This window comes from Hyperolius riggenbachi, chromosome 12, assembly GCF_040937935.1.
Source record: "Hyperolius riggenbachi isolate aHypRig1 chromosome 12, aHypRig1.pri, whole genome shotgun sequence".
Classification (NCBI taxonomy): Eukaryota; Metazoa; Chordata; class Amphibia; order Anura; family Hyperoliidae; genus Hyperolius; species Hyperolius riggenbachi.
Genome location: NC_090657.1, coordinates 70754203 through 70768849, shown reverse-complemented (window position 1 = coordinate 70768849; position 14647 = coordinate 70754203). Strand labels below are relative to the sequence as shown.

The following is a 14647-nucleotide window of genomic DNA, read 5'->3' as shown; positions in this document are numbered from 1 at the left end:
GCTCTAGTGCTGCATTGGGACTCTTCTGTTCTTCCTGGCAGCTGCACACTCTTTTACCTACTCTAGTGCTGCATTGGGACTCTTCTGTTCTTCCTGGCAGCTGCACACTCTTTTACCTGCTCTTGTGCTGCATTGGGACTCTTCTGTTCTTCCTGGCAGCTGCACACTCTTTTACCTGCTCTAGTGCTGCATTGGGACTCCTCTGTTCTTCTTGGCAGCTGCACACTCTTTTACCTACTCTAGTGCTGCATTGGGACTCTTCTGTTCTTCCTGGAAGCTGCACACTCTTTTACCTGCTCTAGTGCTGCATTGAGACTCTTCTGTTCTTCCTGGCAGCTGCACACTCTTTTACCTACTCTAGTGCTGCATTGGGACTCTTCTGTTCTTCCTGGAAGCTGCACACTCTTTTACCTGCTCTAGTGCTGCATTGGGACTCTTCTGTTCTTCCTGGAAGCTGCACACTCTTTTACCTGCTCTAGTGCTGCATTGGGACTCTTCTGTTCTTCCTGGCAGCTGCACACTCTTTTACCTGCTCTAGTGCTGCATTGGGACTCTTCTGTTCTTCCTGGAAGCTGCACACTCTTTTACCTGCTCTAGTGCTGCATTGGGACTCTTCTGTTCTTCCTGGAAGCTGCACACTCTTTTACCTGCTCTAGTGCTGCATTGGGACTCTTCTGTTCTTCCTGGCAGCTGCACACTCTTTTACCTGCTCTAGTGCTGCATTGGGACTCTTCTGTTCTTCCTGGCAGCTGCACACTCTTTTACCTGCTCTAGTGCTGCATTGGGACTCTTCTGTTCTTCCTGGCAGCTGCACACTCTTTTACCTGCTCTTGTGCTGCATTGGGACTCTTCTGTTCTTCCTGGCAGCTGCGCACTCTTTTACCTGCTCTAGTGCTGCATTGGGACTCCTCTGTTCTTCCTGGCAGCTGCACGCTCTTTTACCTACTCTAGTGCTGCATTGGGACTCCTCTGTTCTTCCTGGCAGCTGCACACTCTTTTACCTACTCTAGTGCTGCTTTGGGACTTCTCTGTTCTTCCTGGCAGCTGCACACTCTTTTACCTGCTCTAGTGCTGCATTGGGACTTCTCTGTTCTTCCTGGCAGCTGCACACTCTTTTACCTGGTCTAGTGCTGCATTGGGACTCCTCTGTTCTTCCTGGAAGCTGCACACTCTTTTACCTGCTCTAGTGCTGCATTGGGACTCTTCTGTTCTTCCTGGAAGCTGCACACTCTTTTACCTGCTCTAGTGCTGCATTGGGACTCTTCTGTTCTTCCTGGCAGCTGCACACTCTTTTACCTGCTCTAGTGCTGCATTGGGACTCTTCTGTTCTTCCTGGCAGCTGCACACTCTTTTACCTGCTCTAGTGCTGCATTGGGACTCTTCTGTTCTTCCTGGCAGCTGCACACTCTTTTACCTGCTCTAGTGCTGCATTGGGACTTCTCTGTTCTTCCTGGCAGCTGCACACTCTTTTACCTGCTCTAGTGCTGCATTGGGACTCTTCTGTTCTTCCTAGAAGCTGCACACTCTTTTACCTGGTCTAGTGCTGCATTGGGACTCTTCTGTTCTTCCTGGCAGCTGCACACTCTTTTACCTGCTCTAGTGCTGCATTGGGACTCTTCTGTTCTTCCTGGAAGCTGCACACTCTTTTACCTGCTCTAGTGCTGCATTGGGACTCTTCCGTTCTTCCTGGCAGCTGCACACTCTTTTACCTGCTCTAGTGCTGCATTGGGACTGTTCTGTTCTTCCTGGCAGCTGCACACTCTTTTACCTGCTCTAGTGCTGCATTGGGACTTCTCTGTTCTTCCTGGCAGCTGCACACTCTTTTACCTGCTCTAGTGCTGCATTGGGACTCTTCTGTTCTTCCTGGAAGCTGCACACTCTTTTACCTGCTCTAGTGCTGCATTGGGACTCTTCTGTTCTTCCTGGCAGCTGCACACTCTTTTACCTACTCTAGTGCTGCATTGGGACTCTTCTGTTCTTCCTGGCAGCTGCACACTCTTTTACCTGCTCTTGTGCTGCATTGGGACTCTTCTGTTCTTCCTGGCAGCTGCACACTCTTTTACCTGCTCTAGTGCTGCATTGGGACTCCTCTGTTCTTCTTGGCAGCTGCACACTCTTTTACCTACTCCAGTGCTGCATTGGGACTCTTCTGTTCTTCCTGGAAGCTGCACACTCTTTTACCTGCTCTAGTGCTGCATTGGGACTCTTCTGTTCTTCCTGGAAGCTGCACACTCTTTTACCTACTCTAGTGCTGCATTGGGACTCTTCTGTTCTTCCTGGAAGCTGCACACTCTTTTACCTGCTCTAGTGCTGCATTGGGACTCTTCTGTTCTTCCTGGAAGCTGCACACTCTTTTACCTGCTCTAGTGCTGCATTGGGACTCTTCTGTTCTTCCTGGCAGCTGCACACTCTTTTACCTGCTCTAGTGCTGCATTGGGACTCTTCTGTTCTTCCTGGAAGCTGCACACTCTTTTACCTGCTCTAGTGCTGCATTGGGACTCTTCTGTTCTTCCTGGCAGCTGCACACTCTTTTACCTGCTCTAGTGCTGCATTGGGACTCTTCTGTTCTTCCTGGCAGCTGCACACTCTTTTACCTGCTCTAGTGCTGCATTGGGACTCTTCTGTTCTTCCTGGCAGCTGCACACTCTTTTACCTGCTCTTGTGCTGCATTGGGACTCTTCTGTTCTTCCTGGCAGCTGCGCACTCTTTTACCTGCTCTAGTGCTGCATTGGGACTCCTCTGTTCTTCCTGGCAGCTGCACGCTCTTTTACCTGCTCTAGTGCTGCATTGGGACTCCTCTGTTCTTCCTGGCAGCTGCACACTCTTTTACCTACTCTAGTGCTGCTTTGGGACTTCTCTGTTCTTCCTGGCAGCTGCACACTCTTTTACCTGCTCTAGTGCTGCATTGGGACTTCTCTGTTCTTCCTGGCAGCTGCACACTCTTTTACCTGGTCTAGTGCTGCATTGGGACTCCTCTGTTCTTCCTGGAAGCTGCACACTCTTTTACCTGCTCTAGTGCTGCATTGGGACTCTTCTGTTCTTCCTGGAAGCTGCACACTCTTTTACCTGCTCTAGTGCTGCATTGGGACTCTTCTGTTCTTCCTGGCAGCTGCACACTCTTTTACCTGCTCTAGTGCTGCATTGGGACTCTTCTGTTCTTCCTGGCAGCTGCACACTCTTTTACCTGCTCTAGTGCTGCATTGGGACTCTTCTGTTCTTCCTGGCAGCTGCACACTCTTTTACCTGCTCTAGTGCTGCATTGGGACTTCTCTGTTCTTCCTGGCAGCTGCACACTCTTTTACCTGCTCTAGTGCTGCATTGGGACTCTTCTGTTCTTCCTGGAAGCTGCACACTCTTTTACCTGCTCTAGTGCTGCTTTGGGACTCTTCCGTTCTTCCTGGCAGCTGCACACTCTTTTACCTGCTCAAGTGCTGCTTTGGGACTCTTCCGTTCTTCCTGGCAGCTGCACACTCTTTTACCTGCTCTAGTGCTGCTTTGGGACTCTTCTGTTCTTCCTGGAAGCTGCACACTCTTTTACCTGCTCTAGTGCTGCATTGGGAGTCTTCTGTTCTTCCTGGAAGCTGCACACTCTTTTACCTGCTCTAGTGCTGCATTGGGACTTCTCTGTTCTTCCTGGCAGCTGCACACTCTTTTACCTGCTCTAGTGCTGCATTGGGACTCTTCTGTTCTTCCTGGCAGCTGCACACTCTTTTACCTGCTCTAGTGCTGCATTGGGACTCTTCTGTTCTTCCTGGCAGCTGCACACTCTTTTACCTGCTCTAGTGCTGCATTGGGACTCTTCTGTTCTTCCTGGCAGCTGCACACTCTTTTACCTGCTCTAGTGCTGCATTGGGACTTCTCTGTTCTTCCTGGCAGCTGCACACTCTTTTACCTGGTCTAGTGCTGCATTGGGACTCTTCTGTTCTTCCTAGAAGCTGCACACTCTTTTACCTGCTCTAGTGCTGCATTGGGACTCTTCTGTTCTTCCTGGCAGCTGCACACTCTTTTACCTGCTCTAGTGCTGCATTGGGACTCTTCTGTTCTTCCTGGCAGCTGCACACTCTTTTACCTGCTCTAGTGCTGCATTGGGACTCTTCTGTTCTTCCTGGCAGCTGCCAGCTGCACACTCTGTGCTTACATTCCTTGAGCAACTGATCACATGACATACATTGGGAGCCTGAGATATGCAGCACAGAGTGTGTGTCTGTCGGGAAGATCAGAGGAGACCTGAAGCAGCACGAAAGCCATGTACCCTTGGGGAATGACAGGCCGTGCATCTATGTATGGAGCTACTGGGAGGATCACAGCTGGCGGCTGTACAGCTCAAACTGGATAGTCAAGATAGCCGAGCGCCTGGTAAGAGTCAGAGCCTTTTATGGCATCTTCTTGTTGTGGTATAAACAGAAACCACTGTGAACAGGTGTATATAACAACCTGAATCTCTACTCTAAAACTGGACCTGAACCAGGACACAAGGAAAACAGAGGGAAATGCACCCTGTGTGTTTTTAGAGAGAAGAGCCTGTCTTATTCCCCCTCATCTGCAAGTAATCACAAGTGTAATTTGATCTCTCACCTGTGTCAGCACAGAAATTGGGCAGTCCTTGAGAGAGACAGCTGATGTGTAAACACAGGATTTTAACCCTTTGTCTGCTTCCATGAAGGCAGGAAGTAGACACACTGCAAGAGTTCTGTAAGCTGTAACAAAGAAATGTTTTTTCTTTAACCACTTGAGGACCAGAGGTTTATTTATACCCCCTAGTGACAGGCCATTTTCTACAATTCGGTCATTCACAACTATCGGTTTATTGCTCGGTCATACAACTTAGCACCCAAATGAATGTTACCCCCTTTTCTTCTTACAGAGCCTTCTTTTGGATTGATTTGATTGCTGCTGTGATTTCTAGTTTTTTTTTTAATTAAAAAAAAAATTGCTTTTTTTTACCCCCTCCCCCAATTGACACTACACTATGATACATACACTACACAATGCATGCGTATACATATGAATTTAGTAAAGATTAGATTGTGAGCCCCTCCGAGGGACAGTTAAGTGACAAGCCTATACTGCGTAAGATGGCATCGCTATATAATAACATTTAAATCAATTTTGCATAAAAAAACAAGCTGATCACTGCGGCTCTCTGTTTACAGTGACAGGAGTTTGCTCTCGTGCGAGCTCCTGTCAAATCTCGCTCCTCACGAGATGGCGCCATAGGGCGGCACAGAAGAACAACAGAGCCATATGGCGTTAGGTGGTCCTCAAGTGGTTAAAGGTTATTATGCTGTTGCTTATCTTTTTAGAGCAGATAGGAAGTTCTGAGTTCTTGCCACTTAAAGAAGCACAATGGAGACAGTGTTTTTGGTAAGACACACATACATCTACACCATCATCTCCCCCAGCACTCGGCAACATCTCCTTAGGTGCCAGAGTAGTGCAGTGGAGCAGTGACATTTTTACCTGCTCTAGCGCTGCATTGGGACTCTTCTGTTCTTCCTGGCAGCTGCACACTGTTTTACCTGCTCTAGTGCTGCATTGGGACTCCTCTGTTCTTCCTGGCAGCTGTACAATCTTTTACCTGCTCTAGTGCTGCATTGGGACTCTTCTGTTCTTCCTGGCAGCTGTACAATCTTTTACCTGCTCTAGTGCTGCATTGGGACTCCTCTTTTCTTCCTGGCAGCTGTACAATCTTTTACCTGCTCTAGTGCTGCATTGGGACTCCTCTGTTCTTCCTGGCAGCTGTACAATCTTTTACCTGCTCTAGTGCTGCATTGGGACTCCTCTGTTCTTCCTGGCAGCTGTACAATCTTTTACCTGCTCTAGTGCTGCATTGGGACTCTTCTGTTCTTCCTGGCAGCTGCACACTCTTTTACCTGCTCTAGTGCTGCATTGGGACTCCTCTGTTCTACCTGGCAGCTGTACAATCTTTTACCTGCTCTAGTGCTGCATTGGGACTCCTCTGTTCTTCCTGGCAGCTGTACAATCTTTTACCTGCTCTAGTGCTGCATTGGGACTCTTCTGTTCCTCCTGGCAGCTGCATACTCTTTTACCTGCTCTAGCGCTGCATTGGGACTCTTCTGTTCTTCCTGGCAGCTGCATACTCTTTTACCTGCTCTAGAGCTGCATTGGGACACTTCTGTTCTTCCTGGAAGCTGCATACTCTTTTACCTGCTCTAGTGCTGCTTTGGGACTGTTCTGTTCTTCCTGGCAGCTGCACACTCTTTTACCTGCTCTAGTGCTGCATTGGGACTCCTCTGTTCTTCCTGGCAGCTGCACGCTCTTTTACCTGCTCTAGTGCTGCATTGGGACTCTTCTGTTCTTCCTGGAAGCTGCACACTCTTTTACCTGCTCTAGTGCTGCATTGGGACTCTTCTGTTCTTCCTGGCAGCTGCACACTCTTTTACCTGCTCTAGTGCTGCATTGGGACTCTTCTGTTCTTCCTGGAAGCTGCACACTCTTTTACCTGCTCTAGTGCTGCATTGGGACTCTTCTGTTCTTCCTGGCAGCTGCACACTCTTTTACCTGCTCTAGTGCTGCTTTGGGACTCTTCTGTTCTTCCTGGCAGCTGCCAGCTGCACACTCTGTGCTTACTTTCCTTGAGCAACTGATCACACGACATACATTGGGAGCCTGAGATATGCATCACAGAGTGTGTGTCTGTCGGGAAGATCAGAGGAGACCTAAAGCAGCACGAAAGCAGATAAATGTTAAACTTCTCCACTGCGCTACTCCGCAGAACAAGGAGGAAGGGGGGAGCAGTCAGTTATAGACCCCAGTCTCCCTTCCCCTACGGTCACTATTGTTACATTACTTATCGTAGTTTAAAACTGCTCAGTAAATGTTAAATTATAAAGAGAACCTGAAGTAAGAGGTACTTTTTTCTATGGTAAAAGAGTCCAGCTGTATCTGCTAACTGCTGGAGATGTCGGGGATCTAGGGGGAGTCGATGCCATATTTTTTGGAAGTGGCCTTACATTAACCCTTACCAATCCAATTCCACAATCACCAATGTCCCCCTGGCACTCCCCGAGATAACCGTGATCCAGATATCAGTGCCAAGGCATATTGGCTCTGTATGCAACAGGGGTGCTGGAGCATGGCTATTATATAGCCTAGCTCTGGATATTGACACCAGGAATCGACTATTCTATAGCCAAGCACTGGATATCAGTAATAGCTATATTAATGGGCGCTGGGGCTAATCTCACTAATATTATAAATGCGAAAGTTTGGATGTGTGTTACTCAATCACACAACAATGACAGAATGGATTTGAATGAAATTTGGCACACACATAGTACATTACCTGGAATAACATACAGCATACTTTTTATCCCCATAACCAAAAGGAGGGCGGAGACATATACAAATTTCACTGGGAAAATGGCAGGGTTCTCAAACTTTGCACAGTTGGTCACTGGGATTAATATTCAGAAAAGTGGGTGGAGCCTACAAAAGCCAATCAAAATTCATCTATTGATTTTCAAGGGGAATATTTAATTGCTGCCATTCTTGCACTGTTAATAGCACAAGCCTCGGACCTGGTACAGTTGGTCATTGGGTGACTGAGGTTCAAATTCAGAAAAGGGTCACAAACAGCCAATAAGATATGTTTAACCATTTTCACCTTTTGGAAGTACCTGCTACGTCCAAAAGGTTGCCCTAATGCCGCTGCACGCTCCCATGGGCGATCATGTCCGCGTGCTCCCATACCGCTGCCCATTAATCAATGAATGGTTGATTCATTGATCTAAGTCCCCATTACAAAGATCTTTCTGAAGAAAAAAAAAGTTTCCCATCCTCCATTCACATACTGTAACCGAGAGTGCTCGCTTACAGGACTAATAAAATCTTTTTGACTGTGGCCATCTTGTGGCCAAATAGTAAAACTACATCTACATCATTTTTTTTTTTAAATAAATACAATTTATTGCATTTAAAATTAACTGTTTACCCCCCACACTCCAAAAAATTCCCAAATACATTTTTTAATAAAAAAAAAAAATTACAATGAAAAACAAACTAAAAATAAATAGTTACCTAAGGGTCAGAACTTTTTTAATATGCATTAGCAGGGTATACTACAATTATTTTTTTTAAATTATAAGCTTGTAAATAGTGATGGATGCAAAACTGAAAAAAATGCACCTTTATTTCCAAATAAAAGTTTTGGCGCCAAACATTGTGATAGGGACATAATTTAAATTGTGTAATAACTGGGACAAATTGGCATATAAGATACATGGATTTAATTATGGTAGCATGTATTATTTCAAAGCTATAATGGCCAAATAATTATTTTTTTTTTCACTTTTTTCTTAATATTCCTGTTAAAATACATTTAGAAAAAAAATAATTTTTAGCAAAATGTACCACCCAAAGAAAGCCTAATTAGTAGCGGAAAAAACAAGATATAGATACATTCTTTGTGATAAGTAGTGATAAAGTTATTGGCGAATGAATTGGAGGTGGAAATTGCTCGGATGCATAAAGTGAAAAACGACTGAAGGTTGAAGTGGTTAATTTCAATGCAAATTATTGATGTCAAAGACCGCAAAGCTCACAAACTAGGTCATTGAGTAATTGAGTAATCGTGGGTTAGGGTTAGAAAAAGTGGGCAGAGAAAAGACCAGCCAAATACATACCCGGGCAACACCAGGTCATCAGCTAGTAGAGTAATAGATTCGTATTAGAGGGGTGTTAGGGGATAGGGTAGCGCTAGAGTTGATATTCCAGGAGAAGAGGTATTGTTAGACATTAAGGAAGGGGATTGCTATAAGAGAAAGGGTTTGTGTTAGGGATTAAGGTAGGTGTTTGGTTTGGGGGGTTGTAAGAGAAGGCTTAGTGTTATACATTAAGAAAGCTGATAGTATGATACTAGCAGGGAAGGAAAATCTCTGGCACAGAGTTTGCAGATCTTCAGACCTTCCCTTCACCATGCTGCATTAATGAAAATCTTCATTTGCCTTTGTGAGCTTTGCAACTAGCACATTTCTAGCTATTTTTACTATATCAGTTTATTGTCTCAGTCTCAAGTGATTATGCGGTGAAGGTAATGCATTATATCACCTATTTCTTTACAGGAACGTGGTCTCGACCAGGTGGAGAAGCTCACAAGACGGCCTAAATCGAACCCAGAGGTCCGCCTGAAGCATGTGCTGGAGGAATTTGTGGCTGGCTGCAGGTGTGTGACTTTATTGTTCAGTGATCCAGGTCCAACAATACAAAACCATCAGCTGTTGAGGCAGAGTGATTACGGCCGAGAGCTGACCTACCAGAAATGCATTGTCTACTCATCTCTGTTCCCCTCCGTTACCTGTGTGCAGGGATGGTCGTAGTCAGCCAACTTCGCTACGCTGGAACTACGCGTATTTTTACGCAAATACGCTTCGCAATCTACGGCTATGTAATCAGAAACTTCACTACGTTTGCATTTCGTAGACTACGTGTTAAAATACGCAAGCTTCGCGTAGTGCGAAGCGTAGTTAATGCGACCACTTATGCCCTTATGCGGAAAAATTTCCGCAATAATCTTCAACCTATTTGCAAATATAAACTAATATAAACGTACATTCGACCTTCCAATGCGGAATTGTATCCGTATAAAAGGGCAATAATATTTCTGCGCATGCGCAATGATCCATATAGATGCAGTTACCACACGCGTAGTTGACTTCGCAATACATACGTCAACTACACGTAGCGGGCGAAGCTTCGCATAGCGGGACTACGACTACGCAGAAATACGTACGTGTAGTTATTAAACTTCGCCTACGAACTACGATGCGTAGTTGCGTACTATGACGCGTAGATTTGCGCTGGCATAGTTTATGAGCAACCCTGCCTCTGTGTCATCTTCATGTATCCCCTCCTCTCATCACTGTCCCCCTCCATTTCTCTCTGTTTCAACTTAGCTCATCTCTGCCCCCCTCTGCTCCTCTCAGTGTCTGTGTCCCCTCCATTTTCCTCTGTGTCCCTCCGCTCATCTCTGTCGCCCTCTGCTTTTCAATCGGATTGTATTGTGGTACCTCAAAGAGCACAAAGCAAATTAATGCAAAGAGGGGTAGGTCAAGCTAGGGAAAAAAAACAAAAAACTTAGTGATGCACTGGACGCATGCTAAAAGTAAGATTGTAGTGTGCTGGAATAGTTAATTATGATACCAAGAGCTGGAATCAGGCACTAGGCAACCTAGGGCTTGGTGGGTGTCTATGGGCCTGGCTGACACTACTATGACCGCATCCACCATTTTACTTACAAAAATTGTAGATACTGTAGCAAACAGGGAGAGCCAAAGTTGCCATCGATCCCTATCTACTGTAATTATGGATATTGGGAAACACAGTTGAGGGTTCTCTGGTCCTCAGTTAGAATATTCAAGGCTAAATGAAGTCAAAAATTTCAGGAAACGTTACTCATATTATTTCTTTGCTGTCTTGCAGGCAATATTCACTTAGCGCAGGCAAGAGAACCATGGCTCGCCCCAACAACTTGGACCAGTGCAGGATCAAATCTATTCCCCGTAACATTGTAAGTACACTCAGAAACATTTCTATTCCCTACTACAACCACTTGCCATAAATTCCCTACTACAACCACTTGCCATATTTTTAATCCTGGAAAAAAAAACATCAAATAATTTTTGGAACTTAGGGAACTCCTGCTGAAAAGAACACCTACAACTATTAGTATGTTATTTCTGGGGTCTGCAATCCAGAATAAGTCTATTTGAAACAATCACTAAAAGGAACAGAGCATGATAGGTTGCTAGAGACAGAACATCCTGCAGAGGAAAATGGGAGTGGTGAGAACTTATAGCCACAGTATCAGTGGGTAGGTGGCCCAGCACAGCGGATAAAAGATGCACCACACAACGTGAATGCATTGGGTGCTTTGACACCCTGAAAAGAAAGAGACAATGGGAGCCTGAATAGCACAATATGACATAAAAAGGCAACAAACCACTGGAGACAGGTGGAGATGTATGACCCGACTTCACTTAGGTGTCCAGCCTGGACTAGATGCGGCCATTCTCCTGAGGAAAAAGTTGGTGACCTCCACTGTGGTAAACACTGTGGGAGGCCAACCTATACCTCTTCAACCAGGAGGGTGGGGGGTGTATGAATAAACAAAAGGGGGTGAAAGACACCCAGAAATATATAAAACTGAGTTAAAATTAAATAAAATAAAATAGGGAAGAGGTGGCTTACCTAAATAAAGAGAATCTCATGAGACATTGACATTTATTTAATAAACCCCCTTTGTCTCATTAGATACAGAGCTGCTCAAACTGTAATTGGCCTTGGGAAGTGGGCTCAGATCCACAAAACATGTTGTCTGTGATAAATAAATGTCATTGGCCTCGATTCATAGAGCATTACCTCATGCGGTAATGCTGAAAACAGCATACTTTCCCGACCACTTAGCAAAGTGTCAATTCATAAAGGCGGTTACCGCATGAAAAGCTGACATTAACGACCAAGGAGATAAATTACCGACTTGGCTGCAGTTACCGACAACACATGTCAGTAAATTGTCAGCAAATGTCAATTCATAAAGCCTTCAACAAGCGGTAAGCCTGGCGGTAGTTACCGACACCTCTAGTGAGGCGATAACAAGTCACTGACAGCTCTGATGAATGCAAAGTGCAGAGAGCCGAAGTCTGTTTGAGTCATCAGTGGAGAGAGCCAGTGAGCCCTCTGTGTGAATCATTTGAGCAGGCAGGGAAAGACTGTGTGACTCATCTGTCTGAATCATCAGTGGAGAGAGCCCTCTGTGTGAGTCATTTCTGCAGGCAGGGAAAGACTGTGTGACTCATCTGTCTGAGTCATCAGTGGAGAGAGCCAGAGAGAGCTGTCTGTGTGATTCATTTCTGCAGGGCAAAGAGAGAATCGCCACACTGCTCTACTCTACTGCTCAATGGGCTGCGGTAATTTACCGACCTCCAAGGGCAGCTGGAGAAATCTTTATGAATTAGCACACAGACCGGGAAAATACCAAGTGCGGTATTTTCCCGACAATATTTTTTTATCGCACTGCTGTTTATGAATCGAGTCCGTTATCTCATGAGATTCTCTTTATTGAGGTAAGCCACCTCTTCCTTATATTCATTTATTTGATTGCTTATGTGATTGTAACTCTGGGGGACATTTATCAAGAGCGTCTGAGACAAATTATTTGTAGGTTTTTAGAAATCCATGCAGAACTGTCTCAGATATCTTAAGAAATCACTAAATAGTGCAGTTTCCTTCTAAAACTGTTGTAAAATAGAAGGCGTTAGGAAGGTCTCTCAGACAGTGCAGTGTGTGAGGGGAATTGCAGTTGCTGAGGTAACCAATACATCTGCTGTATTGATACCAGCTGGCTCTGACTAGGGAATTCAGCAGGGGGGAGGAGCACTTTACAAATCATGCCTAGGCTGCACTTCTGCACTATCCGTAAAACTGCTATTAAGCACTTCTTAATCTGTGACAGTTTAGGAATATATTTGCACTTTTCTTAACTGTAGTGCAGCTCTAGAAATTCACACTAAACTGATAGTAAAGTATAAAGTAGCATTTAAAGTGGATCCACGATAAACTTTTGCTCATTGCATAATTGTGTTCCTTTCATATAGTTTATAGGGCATTCCTCAAGGCAAATCCTTTTTTTATTTTGTTTTAATACTCTAATTTCCTATAAACTAAACAAGCCTTGCCCACAGCTTCAGAGAGTCTTGGCACTGTAGCAAGGGCTTATGGGAGCTCAGTCTGGGCAGGAGGAGAAGGAGATAGCTAACCAGAGATTTCAGAGGCAGAGGGGAGGAGGGATAAGGAGAGGGGATTGAGCTGAGGGCTGCAGATGCTTTCAGCTTGCCTTTGTGTAATGATCACAAACAGAACAGGGCTGCCCTCATTGTATCATAGGAATAAAGAATGATAAACTGTTGAAGCTGTTTGCAGTTAGATTTGCTGTGCAAACTATCTAAACTTTAGATAAGATATATAGAAAAGTTACTTGTCATAGTTAGTTTTTCATCTCGGATCCACTTTAAGAAGTTTCTTATCATCATACAGAACTGTTCTCCCTGCTGGTTAGAACTGTTTAAGAAGAAAAAACTGTTGGTAATGCTTTGATAAATCTGGCCCTCTTTTTTTATGTATTTCTGGGACGCCACTTACCCCCTTTCTGCTTACCACAATATGTACATGAATTGAATTGAAAGCCACAGGCCTCTCCAATATCCCTGCTTCTGATACAGGAGCAGTGGAAAACTCAGCTCCCCCCGCTTCACCACTACCAAAAATTAACATGGATAAAGTCTACTCATGGATTTGAGGGCTTTGGAGATCCTTAGGTAACAAACCTGCTCTACTCCATTGACAAATATCTTATAATGTATTGAGAGAAACTTCCTCATCCGAGGACTTTCAAATAAAAACAAAAAAAAATAAATACTGGAAACAGATGACACAAACCATTGGGAGAAAAAGCTACATAAAAAGGTGCAATGGAAAGCCATGGACTGTAAAGTTCAATTTTACCGGTGCCCCCTTTGTCATCAAGCAAAAACTTATGCTGGTCCAATTCAGTTTGTACTGTAAATACGCCATGTTAAAATATTGTGGAAATATATCAACCCCCCTTTAGGTATTCTCCGTATTTTAAAAAAAACCTGAATCCTTTCCCCACTGACAAAGGTCTGAGTGAGTGCAGGATCCATCACATCTACTCGAAATGCCTTTCAGGCATTCTGGGGGAAGAGAATGGGGTGACATTACTACACTCTTCTCAGCCTCACAAATATACGGGGGGCATGTCTGAGACCAGAGATGTGCTTAAAGGATACATGTGGCAAAAAAAAAAATCAGATTTATTTTCTGGGGCTTCCTCCAGCCTCTAGAAGCCTGTGCATCCCTTGCCCGCAGTTCTGCTCTCAGCCAGTCTCCTGGGGTCTCCTCTGTAGTGGCTGCCGACCCGACCAGGTCGATGACTTCTGCACATGCGTGAGCACACACAGTACTTCAGAGCCTGCACAGAACGCTCCTGGCTGCAGGAGTGCGACCCTGATTAGCACAGCCACGCACTCGAGCATGCGCAGAAGCTGCCAGCTGCAGCTGGGTTGGCAGCAGCTACAGAGGAGACTCCAGGAGACTGGCTGCGGTGAGGGACACATAGGCCTCTAGGGGCTGGAGGAAGCCCCAGGTAAGGACATCTGTTTATTTTTTGCCTCATGCAGTTATAATTACTGCTCCAGAACTGGGCCGCACTCAGAACATTGCAGTAATCTTAGGATTGAGATGGCTGTTTCATAATAAAGTTAAAATACATATTTGAAAAGTATCAGTTGTCCTTGGAATATACTATAGGTCTAAAGTGGGAATGAACTGCCCCAGTGGTCTTTTTGTTTCTGTTAGCCTGGGCAGCTCTGGTCTGATAACTGGCCACATCTAATAATAATGTATTTATTACTGTACTGTACATACAGCTGTAATGTCAACCCTAGCTGTAAATATATTTTCTCCCACTAGATTCTGATTGCCAGACAAGCATTGAAAGCCAGTCGCAAGCTGACCAAGCACAATGTGAAGGAGAAGATTACAGATGCCAAGAAAATTCTAGCCAGAGTTCGATTCCTGGCTAAGGAGGTACGCTCATCCTACATGGTTG

At 45.0% G+C, this 14647-nt stretch overlaps 1 protein-coding gene and 1 long non-coding RNA gene across 2 annotated transcripts in view; one reads left to right on the top strand and one right to left on the bottom strand.

The window, feature by feature from the left end:
- LOC137542039 (uncharacterized) overlaps positions 1-14647 on the bottom strand; it is a 713380-nt gene that overhangs the window by 37192 nt on the left and 661541 nt on the right. The gene's annotated exons all lie outside the window — the stretch shown is intronic.
- The window catches only part of LOC137542031 (fer-1-like protein 4), a 262988-nt gene that overhangs the window by 143822 nt on the left and 104519 nt on the right, over positions 1-14647 (top strand). The window contains exons 19-21 of the mRNA XM_068263629.1: positions 9084-9184; positions 10441-10528; positions 14509-14625. Coding sequence (XP_068119730.1) covers positions 9084-9184; positions 10441-10528; positions 14509-14625 — 306 coding nt within the window. The remainder of the gene's footprint in view (positions 1-9083; positions 9185-10440; positions 10529-14508; positions 14626-14647) is intronic.